Source organism: Colletotrichum aenigma (genome assembly GCF_013390185.1).
Source record: "Colletotrichum aenigma strain Cg56 chromosome Unknown KSG_Cg56_contig08, whole genome shotgun sequence".
Taxonomy (NCBI): Eukaryota; Fungi; Ascomycota; class Sordariomycetes; order Glomerellales; family Glomerellaceae; genus Colletotrichum; species Colletotrichum aenigma.
In genome coordinates, this window is record NW_023500914.1 from 4,484,832 (window position 1) to 4,505,859 (window position 21,028).

A 21,028-nucleotide genomic window follows, 5' to 3' on the forward strand; every position below is an offset into this window, starting at 1 on the left:
GTTCGGACTGCTGAGGCCGGGAGCACAACAGCAATAGTCTAGACAGACACGCAGCGCCACTCGGGTGATTATTGGTGTTATACGAACTTGCTGAGGATCTGGATGAGGCTCCGCGGGGGAAGGGGGCTCTCGTCAGACGTATATAGATCCGCAATTGCCATCTCTCGTATTACATCTTTTGGTGCTCGCCAGTGAAGTTTTGTTTTGTGACAAACAAGGTCCTGCTTCTCTCGTCTCTTCGATCTTTACCAACCTCGTCCAAGATGCTCTTCCGGGCTTCTCACCTCGTGGCCGCGATGGCCCTTTTCGAAGGGTCGTCAGCGAAAGACTGGCTGAGTCCCGAGTACAGGTTCTTTTACCAGTTCCCGTTGCCCATCCCGCCGGTGAAGCAGCCCAAGATGTAAGTTTGTGACGAAGTGACAAGTGATGTGGACCAATTCTGACATTTTGTAGGTCAATCACCAACCCGGTCACCAACAAGCAGATTGACTACTACGAGGTCGACATTGTGCCCTTCAAGCAGCAGGTCTACCCGAACAAGGGACCGGCTTCGCTCGTTGGTTATGATGGACTTTCACCCGGCCCCACGTTTCTCGTCCCCAGAGGTCGTGAGACGGTTGTGAGATTCACCAACAAGGCCACGCTGCCAAGCGCCGTCCATTTGCATGGATCCCCTTCGGTAGGATGTCCCAATTCAGAGTTGAGATTTAATAGTTGGGGCTAACACTGCTGAAGAGAGCCCCTTGGGACGGATGGGCCGAAGACAGGATCCAGCCTGGAGAGTACAAGGACTACTACTACCCCAACAGCCAGAGTGCCCGCTTCCTGTGGTACCACGACCACGCCATGGACATCGTAAGGCTCTCTCAGACTGACCTTGAGCTAGACTAACTCGCCGCCACAGACCGCAGTCAACGCCTACTTTGGCCAGGCCGGCGCGTACATCGTCCAAGACCCCGCCGAAGACGCGCTCGGCCTCCCGACGGGCTACGGCGTCAACGACATCCCCCTCGTGCTGTCCTCGAAGCAGTACAACGCCGACGGCTCCCTCTTCTCGCCCGCCGGCGAGACCGACAGCCTCTGGGGCGACGTGATCCACGTCAACGGCCAGCCGTGGCCCTTCTTCAAGGTCGAGCCGCGCAAGTACCGTCTGCGCTTCCTCAACGCCGCCGTCTCGCGCTCCTTCATCCTCTACTTCAGGCGCCAGACCGGCGGTGCCAACATCCCGTTTCAAGTTATTGCATCTGACGCCGGACTGCTCACTGGCCCGATCACCACGAGCACCCTCACCATGTCCATGGCGGAGCGGTGGGAGGTCGTGGTCGACTTTTCCGGATACGCGGGACAGAACATCTCACTTCTAAACCAGAAAGACGTCGGCAAGGACACAGACTACGGCTTCACAGACCAAGTGATGCGCTTCATCGTAGGCAAATCCGCCACCGCCGCAGACACCTCCCTCGTCCCCGCCAAACTCCGCGACGTGCCCTTCCCGCCGCGGCAGGGCGACGGCGTCGACCGGCGCTTCAAATTCCACCGGTCCAACGGTGAGTGGCAGATCAACGGCGTCGGCTTCAGCGACGTGGCGAACCGCGTGCTGGCCCGCGTCCCGCGCGGCACCGTCGAGATCTGGGAGTTCGAGAACGGCGGCGGCGGCTGGACGCACCCGATCCACGTGCATCTCGTCGACTTCCGCATCCTCAGCCGGACCAAGGCGAAGCGCCCTGTGCTCGCGTACGAGGCTGCTGGGCTAAAGGACGTGGTATGGCTGGATGCCGGGGAGGTCGTCCGCGTGGAGGCGCACTATGCACCGTGGGACGGGGTGTACATGTTCCACTGTCATAATCTTATCCACGAGGACCACGAGATGATGGCGGCGTTTAATGTGACGGCGCTGGCGGACTTGGGGTATACTGAGACGTCTTTTGCGGACCCGATGGAGGCAAGATGGAGGGCGGTGCCGGTCTCGGCGGCGGCGTTTCAGGCGGATGCGGTTGTGCAGAAGGTGCAGGCGATGGCGGCGCTGCAGCCGTATAATAATGAGGCGGAGGTTTTGCAGAGGCTGGATCAGTATTGGGCTGCCCGCGGTGGTGTGAAGATGAGGCGCGGAAAGAGGATGGAGCAGGTTGATGAGATTGAGGGGTGATGTTGCGAGGTAGGGATGTAAGATTTTGTAAGATTAAGGCGAACATATTTTTATTTATACATATTACAACGAGTGTAATCTAGAATTCTAAAACCATTCACACAAAAACAACGAAGCATTCTTCTATCAATGTTTTGGAGATGAACCAGGTGTCTTTGACCACTATTCAGAAGAGCGACTTCGTGGGTCAAAGTATGTAGACTGTGAATACTTGGAACGAATAGATTTGAATTTCAAGAGCATTCACCTCAAATGAAGGTGGAAGTCGCAAAGTTACCCATGGAACTCTATCTTGTGACGAACTCTAATGCAAGTCTATTTCTTTTCATGTCAAGTCTATCGTCATCTATGCGCAAAAGTCCTCAATAACGCTTGTCATCACGGCAGTAACCTCGCGAAGACTATCCACGCTAACCCACTCCTCCTTCCCATGAAGCCCAAAGCCCTTTGGTCCATACACTATCGACGGAATACCGACTTTATGCAGCAGCGCGGCATCGCACCAGAAAGGCATGCCATTGGGCTCGGGCACACTGCCGGTGACTCTCAACACGTGGGAGACAAAGTCTGTGAGAAACTTGTCGTTGGCCTCCAGCGCGAAACAGGGGCGTTCGAATGTCACACGCGGCGGGGCGTACTTGAAATCCGGCGTGCTCGAAGCTATCCCCGCGAGAATTCCTTCCACATCACGCAGGATGGACTCCCTCGACTGCGACGGAACGATGCGAAACTCGACAGTCAGTGTGCACTTGTCCGGATAACTCGAAGGCTCCTCGCCGCCTTGGATGAGCCCGCCGTGCAACGACGCTTTGCCCAGACGGCCATCTGACGGCAGCCCCTTTGCATACCCCAAGAAGGCAGTCTGCACCGCCCCAGCAAGCAAGATTGCATCAACGCCCTTGTTTGGCATGGAACCGTGGGCAGCGACGCCGAGAACGTCAATCTCAACCCATAGAAACCCCTTGTGCGCGAAGATGACCTCCTGCTGCGTCGGTTCGGGGATGATGGCCGCGTCGGCTCTCCACCCCGCCGCGAGGACCTCCTCGGTGCCGAAGGAAAAGTTCTCCTCGTCGGCCACGGCAGCTAAAATGACGTCTCCGCGGAGAGAAGAGCCGCCCTCTGAGCTGAACTGCGCCATCGCTGACATGGCGGCGGCAACACCGGCCTTCATGTCCAGACACCCGCGGCCGTAGATCCTGCCGCCATCCTCTGCCTTTAACTCGCCGCTGAGAGGATCGAGGTCCGGCGAGTAGCTGCCCAGGCTGACGGTGTCAATGTGCCCGTTGAGCATGATTGACTTGCCGCCGCCCTTGCCGCGCAGGACACCGACGACGGACGGGCGGCCGGGTTTTGTGCTTTCCAGCCAGTGTGCCTCGATATCACGGTGCTGCAACCAGGCCGAGATGTAGCTTGCAATCTCCGCCTCGCCTGCGCCAGACGCCTTGGAGAGGTCAGGGTTAGACGAATCGATGGTCGTCAGGATCTGTGTCAGCCCGACAGGGTCATCAACAGAAACATCAATAGGCTTCTTGTATTTCCTCCGACCCTCGGTGTTGAGCAGCACAACGACAGAATCCTCCGACAGACATGCCGGCCGCGGGCTCACCTCCGCGAGACGCCGGAGCGCAGCAACAGTCGCGCCGCCACAGGGCCCGCTCTGCACGCCCTCGGTCTCGAGATACTCGACTCCCCGCTGCGCTTCAAAGTCCGACACGGTAGCGCTCGCGTCGACACCAGCCTGCAGATCCGCCCACGCCGTGAGGGAGACGGTGCCGCAGTTGAGGCCGTCCATGATGGTGCTCGACGTGTGCACCGAGACGGGCTCGCCGGCGCGCAGGCTCTTCCACAGACACGGCGCGCTGTCGGGCTCGACGGTCAGCACGGCGTGATCGCGGCCGGCGGATTTGCAGTGGGAGACGACGGCGTGGGCGAGGGAGCCGACGCCGACGGGGGAGACCATCAGCGTCGGAGCGAGGCCCTGCTCGGCGACCTGCTCCTCGGCCTCGACGACGAGGGTGGAGTAGCCCTCGACGATCCAGGCGGGGATCTGCTCGTAGCCTTCAAAGGCGTTGTCCTGGATGAGCAAGCCGCCCGGGACAGACTTGGAGGCGCGCCAGGCCTCGAGAACGGCGCCGTCGTAGTGGGAGTCGCTGACGGCGACGTGGGCGCCCTCGGAGGCGATGAGAGTTGCCGCGTCGCCGTTGACGCTGCGCGGGACGTAGATGTGCGCTGGGATGCCGAGGATGCGGGCCATGAAGGCGACAGCCCTGCCGTGATTGCCCTCGGTCGCAGCGTAGAGAGAAATAGAGTTCTTCTGGGCTGCGTGGGCGACGTCGTCGAGGGGCGTGTCGGCGGGCAGGGCGAGGTGGGCTGTTATGGCGCGGTAAGTGCCCCATGATGCGCCGAGGATCTTGAAGGCGGGGAGGCCGAGCCTGTTGCTCTCGTCTTTGAGGAAGACGGCTTTGACGCCGAGGTCGCGGGCGAGGGCGTCGAGGGAGACGAGAGGGGTGCGGTCGAAGGAGGGGAGCTGCCGGTGGAAGGCCTGGACGGCGGACGTATCGATGTCGCGGCCGAGGGGCCTGGCGCGGGGGTTGATGTAGACGCTTCTTCGTCCGGAGGCCATGATGAAGGTGCTCAGCTGCGGTTCTGAAGATGGTTCATTGACGATGCGTGCGAAGACGCTGGTGGCATGTGTTATTAATGTGCATTTTGTGCGTTGAAGGTCAAAATGACCAACGTGGGATTTGAGGAGCGCAAGAAAGCAACAGAGATTGAAAAGGCGTTTTCGACAGTTTCCCGGGGCGGAGGACGGCAGACGGTTCCGCCCTTTCGTGACACCGGGCAGAGACCGGAGCCGGTCTTTAGTGCTTAAGGCGGGGCCAACCCATGACAAGTACATGTCCAAGTCCATGTCATATGCCTACAATCTATAGATGGATGGACTTTTCATAGTTTCCTCTTCGTCTCTTCCTGGGCAGTGAGTAGGTGTGTATTCAGTACCTAGGTAAGGGGTAGTCTTATCTAGCAGTGGGAGCTTTTTTAATGAGTGAGATCTTTCTAGTGACAGGGGCTCTTCAATAAAGCTAGTAATTAAGGTAAAGTAAGTAAGGTCTTATGACTCTCACTGAGATGTTACAAAGGGAGCGTATTTAGCAACCACACAGCTGATAGCTTTTATGTGTTCGGAAGCCATAGCGCACATATTGCCCGCCGTTACAGCGCCCGGACAAGAATGGGAATAGGCCAGGCTACCTATCTTAAGGTACAGGCATCTGACTTTATTTGGCAGTCATTGTACCTATCTTGGCTGCCCACTGGACATGTCTGTCCCCTATGGTCCCGTCCCTACTGAAACGCATCACAGGGCGTCTCTGTCACAACACATAGAGGACACAGAGGAAGAGCAATGAAAACACATGCTGTAAATTGAGGTACCCTAGACGACGGCCCCCCCTAAAGAACATCCTTCAGAACGATTAGAGACGGCTCAGTGAGTCACTCACTGTGAGTCAATCTCCAGCGGGGTCTGCCCGAGTTGAAATGACATGCAAAGGCGCAAAGGGCGTGCCCGACGTCCATTTAAACCAGTGGAGGCCTTCCATCACCATCTCAAGCATCATCTCATACACAATCTGTCATCTGAGCCTTATGTACGTACTCATTAAGTAAACACCAAACATGGAGCTCCCCTACACGACCGTCGACGTCTTCACCGACACGCCCTTCGAGGGCAACCCCCTGGCCATCGTCACGATCCCGGCCGCGGTGACCCTGACGCAGGCACAGAAACAGGCCGTCGCCCGCGAGTTCAACTACTCCGAGACCACCTTTGTGCACGAGACCGACGACGCCTCCTCCACCACGCGCCGCTTCGACATCTTCACCCCCCAGGACGAGCTGCCCTTCGCTGGCCACCCCACCGTCGGCACCGCTGTCTTCCTGCAGCCCCGCGGCGTCACCGAGCTCCGCGCCAAAGCCGGCCCCATCGCCCTCGAAACCACCGGCCCCGACTCCGTCCGCGCCGCCATCCCCCACAACGTCCGCCTGCACCAGAATCGCCTGAAGAGCCTCGGCCCCGGCCCCTTCAGCGATGCCGCGGGTGATATCGCCGCCGCCGAGGAGAACGCCCCCATCTTCAGTATCGTGAATGGCATGACCTTTGCCCTCACCGAGCTGCCCTCCCTCGAGGCTCTGGGGTCTGCCAAACACGGCCCCATCGACTTCCGCCAAAATGAGCTGCTGGACGAGGGCTGGCGCGACACCTTCATTTCGCCCTACTACTTTGTCCGTCTCGGGACTGAGACCGTCGACGGCCACGAGGTGCACAAGATCCGCACCCGCCTCATCACGCCTACCCTCGAGGACCCCGCCACGGGCAGCGCCGCCTGCGCCCTGTCCAGCTACCTCAGCATCCATGTTTTGAAAGAGGAGTCGTTCAGCTTCGAAATCACCCAGGGTGTCGAGATGGGTCGCCGGAGTAACATCTACGTTGATTCCACCGTCACCACCGCCGCCGACGGCACCCGCAAGCTCGAGACTCTGCATCTCGGCGGGAAGGCGACCAAGGTCATGAGCGGCGTCATCACACTCAGGCAATAAACGCTGACGAGTCTTTGTCTTCATCTACAGCGATGTGACAGAAACAGTATACAAAGAAGTGAAAGAATATATACCACACTCACTCTCCAGGAGTCATCTCACACCCTCCACCTGTCCTCGAGGATACACTCTCCAATCTACTGGAGGTTGATCCTCAAGCCGAGCGTGTTGTTGAACGTGACGGTGCCCCAGTACGGCTCCATGCCTGCGTTGCCGACGTTGACGTACGTGCTCTCCGAGAAGACGCCCTGCTTCGCCAGCGCCACGAGCCAGTCCTTGATGTCTCCCTCAAACGCGCCGCTCTCCAGGTCGCCAAACTGGCTGTCCTCCGGCACCAGCAGCGACGACACCGTGATGCCCGTGTCCGTGTTCTTGCCCTGGTACAGCTTCCACCCGTCCTTGCCGTACAGCCCGTCAATCGTCGCCGTCGGGCCCTCCGCCCACCCGATCGGCACCTGCCCGCCCTCGTACCGCAGCCAGAGCATCAGCTCCTGCGCCGCCGACGACGTGCTGTCGCCCTTGGTGTCGGAAGTCATGAAGTCGTACACCACGTTGCCTATATGCGTCTGTCAGTCATCATCCCTCTTGTTCGTCTTTCCATTGCTGGTGGCAGCACCGCCCACCCTTGTATGCAGACGTGTTCGACACGGCCCAGTCGTACGTGCTCGGGATGCTCGCGATATCGCTCAGCCGCGTCTCCAGATTCTGCGTGAGCCCGATGAACGAGTACCCCTTGACGACGTCCTTGTTCACCGTCGGGTCGATCTTCCACACGCTGCTCCACTCGATGCGCTGCGCGTCGCCCGAGCCCGACGTGCCAGCGTACCCCGTGCAGCACGAGCCGCTGATGGACTTGTAGTTGTAGTTCATCGAGTACACGATCCACGGCGTGCCCATGAGCACCTCGTAGTCGTTCGGCGCGCCGCAGAACTGCGTCTCCGCGGCGGCGGCCGTGGCCAGCACGGCGGGGGCAAGGTACCGGGTGATGTGCATTGTTGTGGGAGAGGTTTTGAGCTGTAAAGACTGTGGGTGGTGGAAAGGAGTGTTGTTCGCCCAACACCTCTCATCACTGTTACACGCAGCTCATCTTCTTTTAAGCATCTCCTTGCCAGCTAATCCGAACCTTTCGGATACGCTTCTCATGTCTCGTGGAGACGGGTAGGGGGCGAGTAATATGCAGACCATGTTGTCGTCGTAAACAACGGACCATATTCGCTCGTCAATCTGAAACCCGCCCGCTGATCAGCGCAGTCCAGGAGGACGGCAGCGGCAGCGGGAGAGCTGCTGCTCACTGGAACGCTGGGAATAAAACCCCCAGAGCAATCATCTTTCACGTCGAAAGTGAATGACCCTAGCAATCTGACCACCCGCTCCCGCGAGGCAATCTCTCCTGCCGGGACCACGGGTTCCTAGCGCTCGGCAGCTTGATTGACTTTTGATTGTGGAGCGCGTGGCAGCGGGGTCTAGACTCGGGGGTGATAAATGTGCATAGGAAATATCCAAGCAAGCGAATTGCTGCGTGGACCTGGGGTCTGCGATATCCGGGGAGTGCCATGTTCATGTCGTCCTTTGTTTTCGCCTTGATATCTTTTGATCTGCAGCTCCACTGGATTGGGGTCGTGATGCTGTGGCTTTTTCCGAGCAACTCGGGTGCAACGCGGGAACCGTATTTAACGCTCAGCTCTGTGTACGCGGATCACACGTATCCAATGCATCATCCAGGCGTGCGGAAATGATGGTATATACACTCGTAATGGGGCCAACTCTGTTGGACGGACGTCGTGAGGATGCAAATGCTCTGTCCGTAATAGAGCGATGAAAGACTGCCATTGAGCAAGCCCATGCTAGATTTAGACAATCTCGCCCCTCGGTCGTCTGCAGCTTCTCAAACACTTGAGGGCGTGGCCAGATCGACTGGTGAAGTCCAGACTTCGTCATCTTCTGCCGTCAAGATTGCCCAATCCGTCGTAGATGGGCACTCTAAGTTGACATTCAATCATCGTTCTTCATCTAGGTTCCTGTCACATCCCTGGGTTGATGCAAACTTGCTGCGAACCATCCCAAGGCGGTATGAAGATGCCATAAACCAACCACCATCACACATGCACCTGGTGCAACAAGCGAGCATATTGACCTTATTGTACTTAGCCCTCCCACCGACCCAACTGAGGCTATTCACAGTTTGTCAGCAGCCGCATGCCAAACCCCTTCGCCCGATCGGCAATGCTTGATAATCCGGCAACTCGCCAACCCACAAACATGGACCTGCAGCACCGGCCCCACGACCATTCCAGAGACGATCGGCCAGGCGTCGAAGAATTTTTACGCATCCTCCACCTAAAACCAGCCCATCTTCTCCGCAGAAATGAGCCGATCGTCACCGCCCTGACGGCACCTCCTACCACCAAGCAGGCCTTGACAGGTCCATCCCACTGGCTGTCAGCTTGGATTAATCAGACGAGGCGACATCGCCAACTGCCGCCCCTCTTCAACCACGATCCCCGAGCTTCAATTCCGAACAGCCCGGGCAAAAGGCGGGAGTGATGGGCGGAACGGGGCCGCGACAGGGGGGCGACCGCTGTCGAGTCAGTCAAAACGGTTCGAGCAGTGTCGCATCGCGGGGTCCATAATGACAGCATGAATTGAACATTGCGTCATGTCGACTCTGCTGGAAGCTCGGAGCTGCGAACCCCACGATTCGCAAAATGGCCTTCAAAAGTCGGCGTCGCCTCATTCATGGAGTGGTTCGTGAGCAGATTGAGCCTCGGAAACATCGTCTCTGAACAAGATCCAGCGGCGCAACACAATCATCAACACTTTCACCATGGCCCCGACGACAACAAACTCCTGGTCCATCACGGGCACCAGCAAGGAGAACTGGGACTCCCTCGAGTTCAAGAAGGACGTTCCCCTCCCGCAACTGGGCGACTACGACGTCCTCGTCCAGATCGAAGCTGTCTCGCTCAACTTCCGCGACCTCGCAATCCCCAAGGTCAGTCCCATCTTGTCATGAACCGCCTCTTCAGAACACCAACACTAACACCACCCTCGCACGCAGGGCCTCTACCCCTTCCCCGTCAGCTTCCCCCGCGTCCCCGCCTCCGACGGCGCCGGCCGCGTCCTCGCCGTCGGCCCCAAGGTCACCCAGCTCGCCGAGGGCGACGACATCTGCACCCTCTTCAACCAGCACCACCAGTCCAACCCCATCACCCCGCTCGCCGTCCGCAGCGGCCTCGGTGGTGCCCTCGACGGCACCCTCCGCCAGTACGCCGTCTTTCCTGAACACGGCCTCGTCAAGGCCCCGTCCACCCTCAACGCCATCGAGGCCAGCACCCTCCCCTGCGCGCCCCTGACCGCCTGGAACGCCCTCTACGGCATCCAGTCCAAGGCCCTCAAGCCCGGCGACGTCGTCCTCACCCAGGGCACCGGCGGCGTCAGCCTGTCTGCGATCCAGTTCGCCGTCGCCGCCGGCGCGACCGTCATCGCGACGACGTCCTCCGCCGCCAAGGGCGAGCAGCTCAAGAAGCTCGGGGCGCACCACGTCATCAACTACAAGGAGACGCCGAACTGGGGCGAGGTCGCCAAGGGCCTGACGCCCGGCGGCGCGGGCGCGGACCACATCATCGAGGTCGGCGGGCCGGGCACCGTCGCGCAGTCGCTCAAGGCCGTCAAGCTCGAGGGCGTCATCTCCATCATCGGGTTCCTCTCGCACGGCGACGCGCCCAAGGACCAGCCGACGCTGCTCGATGCGCTGGCCAACATCTGCACCATCCGCGGCCTGTTCGTCGGCTCGAAGCAGCAGTTTGACGAGATGAACCAGGCGATTGACGCGAACAAGATCAAGCCTGTCGTTGACCAGAAGATCTTTGGGTTCGAGGAGGTGAAGGAGGCGTACCAGTACCAGTGGGACCAGAAGCACTTTGGCAAGGTTGTTGTCAAGATCTAGACAGTATGTGTAGCTTTGGGAGTGCCAGCTAGACGGCGTTGCCAGCTTAATTAATGCAGTTATGACCACCATGTAGCTCATCCCATGAGCAACGCCAAACTTGTGCAGTTTGCAAGCACTTCCTGTGACAAATGTGTACAATTGTATCATGCTGTAATCATTGGACCCGCGCTATTGTCGCGCTGTAGTATACATCTTTCCCATTGCCATGACTCCGTTCTAAATATTCATCAACCTGTACAGCCCCCGCTAAATTCCTCCTTGGTATTTGCGGCGTCCGCTCTACGACTTCTGGTCCGATACGTCTTCGATACGGCCGGCTTCTCTTGGACCGCTCCGCAGCGCGCGGCCGTCTACGACCGGGCGTCCATGGGAATCGTATTGCAGGGTCTCGGTGTACATCGGGCCTCCACCCTTCTGGGACGCGGTCTTGACCGTTGTGCCGTCGGGCGATCGCTGTGTCTGCTTTGCGTACCGCTGGCTGTTCTCCTTGCCGTTGACGGAGACGGAGGAGGAGAAGGAAACGAATGAGGAGCTCCAGATGGGCATTTTGGGTATGTTTCGGAGTTCGGTTTGGTTCTTGAGTAGAAATTGCTTGGTTTTTCTCTGATGGTCTGGTATTAGTGAGAGGCAGGAATCAAGAACAGTTGCATGTGAGACGCTGCGGACGAGTTGGAGAAATACCCAGCCTTCGTCTTGCTTGCATCATGGGCCCACAAAAGCTGGATACGTCATGGCCGAGCCCGGGCGCCATCTCATTGGGAGACACAGAGAAATCATGCGCCTGCAGCATAATAATCTGTGCTGCCTTTGTTGCATGGCCCGGAGCCGACTGGTTCAGATGAAGTTGTTTATTCCTATTTCCTCAACTTCACATGCCCAGGCAACCAGGATGAGTCCCACACCAAACTAGATTCTGGCCATTTTGAATCACAACTCTCATCACGTACGAACCGTTGACCTTTGACATGCTTAGAGGTGACATCAATCTTCTTGAGGGCCATATGAGTCCAATTTGCTTGATTAACCCAGTAGAGCCATCAAAGAAAGCGCAGAGTTCAGGCAAACAACCCCTTTCAGTCGCAGATTACTTCCTGCCGGGCTTTTCCCTCTTGATCAATCAACACATACCTTGCTCCCCCAAAATCACCTGAGAGTAACGTCGCAGTGATGTCCGACCGGGCTGATCAAGAAAAAGTTCTGCATCTCCATTTTATCGTCCGTCATATTGTCCGCAAGTCGCACGCCCCGACAGTTCCGAAAGAAGACGGCAGTGGCAAGTCGCAGCTCCATGCGAGCCAGGTGTAGCCCGATGCAGACGCGGGTGCCGGCTCCAAAGGGCGAGAACAGCTGCTTCTGCTGCTTCGAAAGCGACTCCTGGTCGAGGAACCGCCTCTCATCAAACCTGCGATGAAGTCAGAAAAACTGCGATGTAGCAATAGGAAACCAACTTACCTCAACGGATCGGGGTATACGTTCGGGTGCCGGTGAAGGGTGTACGCTTGCGTCTCAACTACGGTGCCTCCAGGGACGAAGAAACCTCCAAATGTTGCGCCACTGGGAGGCACTGATCGAGGAAGATTTCCTGGGGCAGCGCCATGGAGACGAAGAGTCTCGTCAATCACCGCATTTAGAAGCGGCAACTTCTCCAAAGCGGCGTCGTCAAAGTCGTCACCCAGTCCGGCAAGCTCCTCCTCCAATCTCGCCTGTAGATCAGGTTTCCTTAGTACAACCCATACCAAGTACGTCAATGTCACGGACGTTGTATCGGACCCAGCGACGATGAGGTTCCCGGCTTCGGCTTGGACCTTCTCGGGAGTCAGGTCCGACTTCTCCCCGGCCTCGCACTCGGCGAGCATGTTGCCAAATAGGTTTGCGGAGTGCCCGTTCTGGCGCAAGTTTGCAGCGGCTCTGACGGCATGCGCGTCCACAATATTTTGAGCTTGCACGATGTTCTGCACCGACTGGATTGGGAGGAGTCGTGCCAAGAAATACAGCAGCGGCAATTCCTTGCGGAGGGTGGTGAAGATGAAGACGGATTCCAGGGCTTTGATGTAACTGTTTTTCTGCTCGGTGTAAGTGGCGCGAAGGGGTTTCAATGGAAAAGCAGTCATACCTCCCCCAGTTCCAGCATCTCAAACGACTCTCCAAACGAGAGATGGGCAATAACATCGGTCGTCATCAATGTCCACCATTTCAGAACGTCGGCTTTTCCATTAAGGGCTTCGGCTTTGATCCGCTCGACAGCCCGCTCAACCTTCTGCCGGACGATACGCTCCCAATTTTGTCGCAGCGAGGCACTGGTGAACGCCCGAGCAAAGAGCTTTCGGCGCGCAGCATGTTTCTTCGGATCGACCATGGCGAAGATTCCCGGCTCGACGCCAGCGGTGACTGTCGAATACCATGGCCCCTTCAAAAAGCCCGAGCCAATCTTGTGAATCGTGTTGAAGCCTTCCGGATCGGCGACGGCAACCTCGGCGGGCGAAATCCGGACGACGGGCCCGTATCGGTGGTGGAGAGAATGCACATAGTGCATGCGTCGGCCGGTGAGAGTTTGGAACTTCAAACCATAGTGTGAGAACCTCGTGTACCATGGTCCAGGAACATGGCTCAGGGAACATGTCAAGCCGGTGAACAGCATCTGTCAAGAATAATTAGACCTAACCCTCGCGGTGAGTTCATCTAAAGGGAATCTTGTTACTGACTCGAGCAACGAAAACGGCAAAAATGGCCGCCAGGCCGTAGCCAACGGCCGCGAAATTCAAAAGAAGCATGTCGACGAGCTTAAAGAGGCAACTACTGAAGTGAGAACAGACTTTCAAACCTGGCGTTCAGCGGCCAATGCCTCGCCTTTGAATATCGCTGACGGCCAAGGGAGGGGCCGGAAAACCCGCCCGGAACCGGTGGGGGATCGCCCACGCCGACACCGACTACCGTCCATGAATCGAGGCTTGTCCGCTGTCTTCCCCGCGTTTCACAGCGGTCAGTCTGGACGACGGTTGAGATTCTAGCCGGACGCGGGGTATCTGCTGAGCCCGATGTGGGATAGTTCCACTTACAGACCCAGCACCAGGACGGCCCGCGCGTTATTGTCCGAACACCGAAGGCCGCAAAGGCATGTTTCTATTCCCACGAAATATAGATGATGCCCGTACACGTTTCCTCTCGTGTTCTCTTCTTCATTCGACGGTCAAATTATAGGCCGACAGTGGGATCGGAGTTGTCAATTTCCGCTGAGAACGTCTGCATCCGCGACTCATTCACGCTCAATGGACATACTGAGACGAAGTAATTCATTCGTATTGAGTTTACTATCGGCGCGGTAGTTTCTGGCTAACCGGGCGGTAATCCCACTAATCTCGACCAATCTGACTTTCAGCTTCAATCGCGTAGCGAATCACGTACAACGTACAACGTTGTACGCAAACAATATCGCGAAGTCGATCGCGCGCGCGAAGTTATCGATTACCCGCGCGCAGCCTTTGAATCGACTTACGAAGTCCTGTTCGGCTAGCCATATCGCTGGTAAATCGGTGGGGTACCGCCCGCTTAGCCAAATTCTTCGTATGATGAGTATTCACTCGGTATTTCATCTCACGACAGTTGTCGACCCACCGTACAGAACAGAGCTCTCGCTACGTTAGAGCAAACACCGGCAACTGCTTTTACCAGGAGCGCGGCTTTTCCGGTGCCCCGTTCTAACAGCTGAATTTGAGCAAATTAGCAATCTTTATTCCACAATTTGACTATTTTTGGACTATGCCCTGAGCCGCTTGCATTCTGCTTGCCTAAGATATTTGCCATCTATCGCCTGTTTACGGAGCTTGCCACACATGGAGAAGTTCAAGTACTTACGCGATGTTAAGTCCGCTGCATATCTCGGTAATACTCGAATGGTCCGGCCTTGTGGACCTTCCCATTGATGACAATGACGTTGAGCCGGCTATGTTCCTGCAAAATACCAATGTCCTTGAGCGGATCACCATCTACAAGAATGCAGTCTGCAAGGTATCCTGGCCGAACTCTGCCCAATTCATGACTCCTCATGAAGAGTGCAGCTACGCCGGCGGTCGCAGCAATGATGCTTTCATGCGGCGTAAATCCGAGAAAGTTGACGAAGTGCTCCAGATCTCGAGCATACGTGCCATGTGGTGTCCACGCAAAGCCATAGTCCCTACACGTGCATGAGTATAGGCATCGTGTTAGGTATACAAACGAGGCTGTACTTACCCTCCAGGCAATATGACGATGCCGCGTCGATGCATCTCTCGAAGCCCAGCAACCGCAGTATCAAGCTCTCTCACATATCCCGCCTTTTCAGCAGCTTCCTGCGTATATCCAAACGCTTCGGCTTCATATGCAGTGGCCACGAGCCAGTTGATCGCCGGTGCAACGATACTCGTATGTCTCTTCTTCTCCAGCATTTCCATGCCTACATGTATTCAGTATTGTTAGGCTTGTGGCAGACAGCCAAGCAAAAGTTCTGAAGTCCTACCTTCGTCGTCAACATGGGATGCATGGAATATGACGTCCACCCCTTGACTGATGCACATCTTCACTGAGTCGCGAGCTCGGGCATGTGCGCATACTCTCTTGCCATGGCGATGAGCTTCCTCGACGCACGCAGCAGTTTCTGCAGCGGTGAAGTAGCAGTCTTCTGCCGCGCGGTTGCCTGTTATCTCTTCGCCTGACATGCTGATTTTGACGTTATCAACCCCAATGCACTGGATATTTGAGCGAACAACCTGTTGCATCTCTGCGTTTTATCAGCCTAGTTCTTTTGGTGTTAAAATTGACGACGTGTACCCTCGGGGCCCTCGGCAAATCTGGTAATGGAGGCCACCAGATCGCCTTCTGGTTTCGCGATTTCTCTTGCATTGGCTAGGTATCGGGGACCTGGAATGTCTCCAGAGTTTATGGCCTCTCGGATAACAACATCAAGTCGGTCTTTTGCTGCGGCAGCTCCAAAACACCTATAAATCAGGATGAGACCCGTCTGATTCAAGCACCAAGGGAATGCGTATATCGTGTATGCCGAGTCAAGAAAGCATTTGGCACTTTTGATTGTCAAAAGTACATGCTCCTCTACTGGCAAGTCTCCCAGGCGGGCCAAGTCGCCTCCGTTCCAGGTCAAATGTGCGTGAGCGTCACCCAACCCTGACATCAGCGTCCTTCCTTGCCTGTGGAACACCGTCACGCAAGGGTCTGATCTGAGCTCTTCCTTTCCGGGAACGGTTCCGACATGTGTTATTCTCTCGTCTTGCAATACCATTAGCACGCAAAAGTGTATCTTTCCTAGGCAAAGTTACCCACCTTCGATTAGAACATCGCCTGGGTATGGTTGACGACCTGTCGATTCCAATATTTGGACCTCCGTGAAAAGAATCTTCGAGTCTTTGTTGCTTCCATGGATATGATAGTCCTTTGGTTGTAGCTTTGGGTCCAACTTGAGGTTGTCGATGTGTGCCACATTTCTTGGAAACGCCTGGAAATTCATTGTTGGTCCCCACGCAGTATAACGGCCTTGTGGCCATGAAACATGGCTTGAAGTTGCCATGGTCCGGGCCGATAATAGTCTATGGTAGTCAGTCCAGCGCTCAACCGTCTCCTCGTTCGAAGGATGCAACCGACCACTTTCAAGGCAGCACTCAAAGACGCTCGCTGTTAAAGCCTTGGGCTATCCACAAAAGTGATTCTTCACCTTTGGTTGTTAATGGATCATGTTGGAACCGTTGTTGCTCCTCTAATATCCCCGCAGTTCATGTCTCACATACCCCGCGTGGTTGAACATGAGCTCAGACAGCAGCTCTAATCGACCGCCCAATCAAGACCGTATGCCAACAACTGCCGAGATGTCAGCAGCGCGGGAGCAGCGCGGAAGCAGCGCAAACGTAACGGCTTGTCGAATTCCAAAGTTGACTGGTGGAAGATCCCTTTTCATTATTTTGCAGTACACCCACCCGTGATAGACACAGTCTTTGAACTGGACCGGCATAAACGGTAGGGTGTCTTCGTGTACGGGACCACGATGGAATAATCAATTGCACACAAGCCCAATGATGGCGATGAAGACAAAGCCATACGTTAAAATTCAAGACAGCTAAGCCGCCAAGCGCTTTACTGGAAGGACCTCTCGATCACGGTGTTGAACTCCCGCTCTGCATCTTGAGCATTCTTCAGCGCGTCACACCGCGCGTCTCCCATCCACTTTGCCGCCTTCTGCTCGGTGACACCTGCCACAAGTATGGTCTGGAGATTCAAAGACTCGATCAACGCCGTTATGTTCCAAAAGTAGCTGCTGAGAGGCTTGACCAGAGCACGCATCTCCATCTCTTCTCTGTCCTCTGCGGGAATGGTGACAAGAACCGGGTCAAAGTCCCCTGCGTTCTCAAGTGTCGGGAAACTTTTCATCCAGTTCATGTTGAGTTCGACAAGGTTCCGAAAGTCAGATACAAATGCTGCCCCATCCCGCGCGATATCGACCGCCTTCTTCGCCATCTTCTTAGCTAGCTCCGGTTTCTCGGCCATGAGAATAGTGTCGTAGAGCCTATTGGCCTGAATGCAGTTGTTCATGGCGATGTTGACTTCATCCGTTGCATCGAGCATCTCAACATCTTCTTCGTCCAGCTGGACTGAAAAGTGTCGCAGGTGCCCACAGGGCTGTTCGTCGCATGCTTTGCACGGCCCAAGCTGGGGAGAGACCATCTCTGAGACGACGGGTTCCGGTGTCGATTCTCCTGGTATGACGAGATTCGGTACAATGCCCTGGGATGCGCTGTCCTTACCAGAGAAAATCTTGTGGGAAACGACTTCGACCGACTGCGTTGGTGGCTGGGTGGACATCGGAGTCGAGTCGGATGGCTGAGGCTCGCGAGCATGCGACCGAGTGTTGTGTATCTTGGTCCACTTCAGCGGCCTGTCTGGTATGATGGAGGCTCCCTGGGAGGCCATGGAGCATCCATTCATGGTGAGAGGACGCGAAGTTCTCTTGGCCGGAGGTTCCACGGGATCATCATAGATACTTGGCCTGGGCCGCTGAGGAGCAGGTCGTTTCCTGGAGGTTGACTTGGCAGTACTCTCTCGAGTCTTTGGTAAGGATTTAGGGCTGGGGCGTGCATCTTTCTGGGTGCCACGACTATGCAGCAATGGCAATACTGACGGCTGTGATGGACGGAATGAACTGTGTGCGATATTGGATGCTGCCTTTGTGTTACCTGATGCTGACGTTTTGTTCATGCTTCGGGAAGATGAAATTGAGGACGGTGACGAAGCTGTCGATGAGCAAGAAGATGAATCAGTTGACGAGTCAGAGTCAGAAGATTGATCATGCGATGAGCGTGGGTGAGCCGGACTGGCTCCCTGCGTCAAGTGAACAGCGTCGATGCTTCCAGAATTTTGAATGGGCTGGTTATCGATCGCATTGGAATTATGGTGTTTGGTGCTGTCCGTTGCGAACGATTTGAAAGGTTCAGGCTCGGATTTGAAGGTTGATGCTTCGTATTCGGAATCTTCGGTTTTGGTGTCCCGGTCTGGCAATGGCTCAACGGGACGATGCTGAAAGATCAGTGTCATGTAGGAAATCTTTGAAGATCAACGCGAAGTCCCGGGGAACAACTCACCGAGAAGGCGACAAAAGCATTCGAGATGTCTGCACACAGCAGGTGCGGTAAGCAGTCTGGCTTTGACTTCAAACGTTGCCCCACCTGTGCGGTGAGCCAATACTGCCCTTCTGTGCCAAGTTCTAGTAAAGTGCATATAAGTGAACTGAGTAGCAAGATACGCACCACTGCAGCTGAGGCCAGTGACTCTGTAGAAAGTCTGAAGATAATCGATATATCGGTGGTTGTATCCGGTTACCGGGATCCATTCGGAGTGATCGCAGCCGAGAATGTCGCTGTGAACAACAGCGCCGACTTTTGCGAAGAATGATTGTATTTTACGGTCTCGAAACACAAGGGGCTTACTGAAGACGGGCGGTGGTCTTGCTGGAATCACGTTCGCCCCCGCCATGATGATTGGGCGATCAAGAGAGGATTGTGTAAGAGCAAAGATGTGTAGCAGCTGAGAGTTCTTGAGGGAAAGAGTTCATGATGAGGCGTCAAAAACGGCCTGAACATCAAAAAAAATCTCGAAATTGATCTGTAAGTGTATTTATTGAGGGCTTCGACATTAAAAGCTGTCCATCTTACACGAGCTTCTCGGTGGCTTGTTCGGCACTTCGATTGTCTTGATTCCTTCGTATGGCTGGTCAAGATGAATCCGAGATGTCTGTGCGCAAAAGCGGATGATCCGACTATTTTGATTGGCTGACCTCTGATGAAACATCTCCCTTCTCGGCTCCCGCAAGTCGTTTTCCAGCCCCTGACACTCATCTGATCGACTCTTCAACAAACTTTTCAGCCCTACAACTCCTCGTACTGAGGCCGTCTCTTGGACACGAACTCTTGCGCAACCATGGAATGTCTGAAAAGCTCCGTGGATGTGGTGGATGGCACATGGTCTCATCTCAACGGGCTGATTGCGGATGTGCCCTGCTGGACGTGCAGACGGAGGCGCCTGAGATGCGACAACCTCAAGCCGGCATGCGTCAAATGCACCCGGGCGGGGTTGCAGTGTCTGGGGTATGGACCCAACAAACCTCTTGTCTGGGTCGAACATGGCCGCCGCCGCAAGATGGCTCACAAACAAACGCCATATCCAGCATCACCAACCCCAGCCCCTTCCGTCAAAGATTATGACCACGAATGGCCCAAGGTAAGCCGCATCTGCATAGTTTATTGTCTGAATATGACGAGCTCATCACCACCAGCCCCCAAAACCGCATAATCCAACGCATGAAGACGTAAAGTCGACGGCAGAAGAAGATGATCGACAAATCGACAGATGGGAGGTTGGTCCACTTCTCAAAAGCCCAGCTGACCCAATCCTCCGCCAGTATGGCATCAAGTCAGTCGAGTACATATCTTATTGTGAGTCTTAAATCTTGGTCTGACTTAACACTCATTACTCATTCATTTTCAGACGATCAACGTTGTTGTATGGAGTGTAGCATCTACGACGAGAAATATGTAAATCCGTTCAGACGGTTCATGCCAATGGCACTGTCTAACCCACTCGTTCATCATACCATCGTATCCCTCGCGGCACATCATCGAGCGCGTTCTGAGATTACATTGGAACCTCCAGAGAAACATGGCTTGCTGTTTCATAAGGCAATTCCAGACAGGGTCGAGCCCAATGATCCTACGACAGCATTGCAACTCCGCCCCAGAGACTTTGCAGACGCTCTCATGCACAAGCAGCAAGCCATAACGCACATGAGATTGGCATTAACGGGCCCAACCCCTTCGGACGCAGTTATCGTGTCTACACTGCTCCTGATTTGGGTAGAGCTTCTCGAATCTGGGTATCGGTCCTGGAAGTATCATCTTGGTGGCATGCGGGCCTTGCTGGTTTCACGAACAAGCGCTGCCCTAAGAAGTGACGTCAAAGCTAGGGAAACGGGTTCCACGCTTCATGATGCCACGTTTTGGAATTTTGGTGCTTATTTTGAAGAAATTTATGTCTCGTAAGTCAAGGGCACAGATTGCGTAGACAACAAACTAACCCCGGCAGGCTTCAAACATTTGGCTCAACATTGTGTCGCGATAAGCCAGACTTGTCTGAGACCTTCACCGAACTCGGAATTTACACGATCTTGAGACGTGGGGAATTCCGGGGTTGGACGGGATGTCCCGCGGAGCTGTCGCACATTCTCTGTGGCTTTAACTCCCTTCTGTGCCCCTCGAGGGCTGAGAATCACCATGAAGACTTTGCCATGCGCGCATCGCAATTGTTTCAGCGGCTCGAACAGTTCTCTTGTCGGCAATGGGCAGTGGACTATCCTGAACCACATTATGTGTCTCAGAGAGAATCTTTGGCGCATGCCTACAAGTGTGCAATTGAGATCTACGGCCGCAGGGCTCTAGCCGGGCAACATTCCACCGAGCTTTCCCATGTTGCCCATGCCGCAGTCGAGTCACTGCGATGCATTAGCCCAAGGGATTGTCACTTCAAAGGATGCCAGTGGCCGGCATTTGTCGCAGGCGCCGAGGCAAGGGACCCCTCAGACCGGATGGCGGTCAAACAGATCCTTCTCGACATGCACAAACTGGTCAGGACGCGAAACGTGGAACAGGCCATACACATGCTCGAGAGATTATGGCGCCAGTCGGAACTTCCAAACCCCAAAATATGGATTGAGTACGTGTATGATACAGGCGAAGAGCTACTTCTCGTATGAAAGGAGTACAAGCTGGCATGGTCCCATCTGTGTTCGCGGCTGTGACCGACCACCC

General features: G+C 55.5%; 10 protein-coding genes across 10 annotated transcripts; 4 read left to right on the top strand and 6 right to left on the bottom strand.

The window, feature by feature from the left end:
• Positions 1-296: 296 nt before the first annotated feature.
• Positions 297-2,146, top strand: BLRO-1 (Bilirubin oxidase; the record flags this gene model as incomplete). The annotated part of the gene is made up of 4 exons (XM_037327951.1): positions 297-400; positions 454-679; positions 736-855; positions 905-2,146. 4 exons carry the CDS (start codon positions 297-299, stop codon positions 2,144-2,146), a joined length of 1,692 nt encoding a protein of 563 aa, XP_037174185.1.
• Positions 2,147-2,492: 346 nt separating this feature from the next.
• On the bottom strand, positions 2,493-4,769 carry ygeX (Diaminopropionate ammonia-lyase; the record flags this gene model as incomplete). Its single annotated transcript, XM_037327952.1, has 1 exon — positions 2,493-4,769. The coding sequence occupies one exon, from the start codon at positions 4,767-4,769 to the stop codon at positions 2,493-2,495; it is 2,277 nt and encodes a 758-aa protein (XP_037174354.1).
• Positions 4,770-5,824: 1,055 nt separating this feature from the next.
• On the top strand, positions 5,825-6,745 carry CGCA056_v012709 (putative isomerase; the record flags this gene model as incomplete). Its single annotated transcript, XM_037327953.1, has 1 exon — positions 5,825-6,745. The coding sequence occupies one exon, from the start codon at positions 5,825-5,827 to the stop codon at positions 6,743-6,745; it is 921 nt and encodes a 306-aa protein (XP_037174196.1).
• A 137-nt stretch (positions 6,746-6,882) lies between these two features.
• Positions 6,883-7,738, bottom strand: xgeA-1 (Xyloglucan-specific endo-beta-1,4-glucanase A; the record flags this gene model as incomplete). The annotated part of the gene is made up of 2 exons (XM_037327954.1): positions 6,883-7,301; positions 7,369-7,738. The coding sequence occupies 2 exons, from the start codon at positions 7,736-7,738 to the stop codon at positions 6,883-6,885; spliced, it is 789 nt and encodes a 262-aa protein (XP_037174795.1).
• A 1,831-nt stretch (positions 7,739-9,569) lies between these two features.
• CGCA056_v012711 (Zinc-type alcohol dehydrogenase-like protein) lies at positions 9,570-10,691 on the top strand (the record flags this gene model as incomplete). Its single annotated transcript, XM_037327955.1, has 2 exons — positions 9,570-9,737; positions 9,804-10,691. 2 exons carry the CDS (start codon positions 9,570-9,572, stop codon positions 10,689-10,691), a joined length of 1,056 nt encoding a protein of 351 aa, XP_037174760.1.
• A 282-nt stretch (positions 10,692-10,973) lies between these two features.
• Positions 10,974-11,240, bottom strand: CGCA056_v012712 (uncharacterized protein; the record flags this gene model as incomplete). The annotated part of the gene is made up of 1 exon (XM_037327956.1): positions 10,974-11,240. One exon carries the CDS (start codon positions 11,238-11,240, stop codon positions 10,974-10,976), a length of 267 nt encoding a protein of 88 aa, XP_037173993.1.
• A 597-nt stretch (positions 11,241-11,837) lies between these two features.
• On the bottom strand, positions 11,838-13,465 carry stcB-0 (putative sterigmatocystin biosynthesis P450 monooxygenase STCB; the record flags this gene model as incomplete). The annotated part of the gene is made up of 4 exons (XM_037327957.1): positions 11,838-12,096; positions 12,147-12,757; positions 12,808-13,332; positions 13,397-13,465. 4 exons carry the CDS (start codon positions 13,463-13,465, stop codon positions 11,838-11,840), a joined length of 1,464 nt encoding a protein of 487 aa, XP_037173687.1.
• Positions 13,466-14,389: 924 nt separating this feature from the next.
• CGCA056_v012714 (Uncharacterized protein) lies at positions 14,390-16,188 on the bottom strand (the record flags this gene model as incomplete). Its single annotated transcript, XM_037327958.1, has 6 exons — positions 14,390-14,396; positions 14,581-14,865; positions 14,922-15,123; positions 15,187-15,447; positions 15,498-15,950; positions 16,005-16,188. The coding sequence occupies 6 exons, from the start codon at positions 16,186-16,188 to the stop codon at positions 14,390-14,392; spliced, it is 1,392 nt and encodes a 463-aa protein (XP_037174434.1).
• Positions 16,189-16,808: 620 nt separating this feature from the next.
• Positions 16,809-17,657, bottom strand: CGCA056_v012715 (uncharacterized protein; the record flags this gene model as incomplete). The annotated part of the gene is made up of 1 exon (XM_037327959.1): positions 16,809-17,657. The coding sequence occupies one exon, from the start codon at positions 17,655-17,657 to the stop codon at positions 16,809-16,811; it is 849 nt and encodes a 282-aa protein (XP_037174435.1).
• A 1,488-nt stretch (positions 17,658-19,145) lies between these two features.
• On the top strand, positions 19,146-20,973 carry acr-2-0 (Acriflavine sensitivity control protein acr-2; the record flags this gene model as incomplete). Its single annotated transcript, XM_037327960.1, has 4 exons — positions 19,146-19,445; positions 19,501-19,660; positions 19,713-20,259; positions 20,307-20,973. 4 exons carry the CDS (start codon positions 19,146-19,148, stop codon positions 20,971-20,973), a joined length of 1,674 nt encoding a protein of 557 aa, XP_037174790.1.
• Positions 20,974-21,028: the final 55 nt, after the last annotated feature.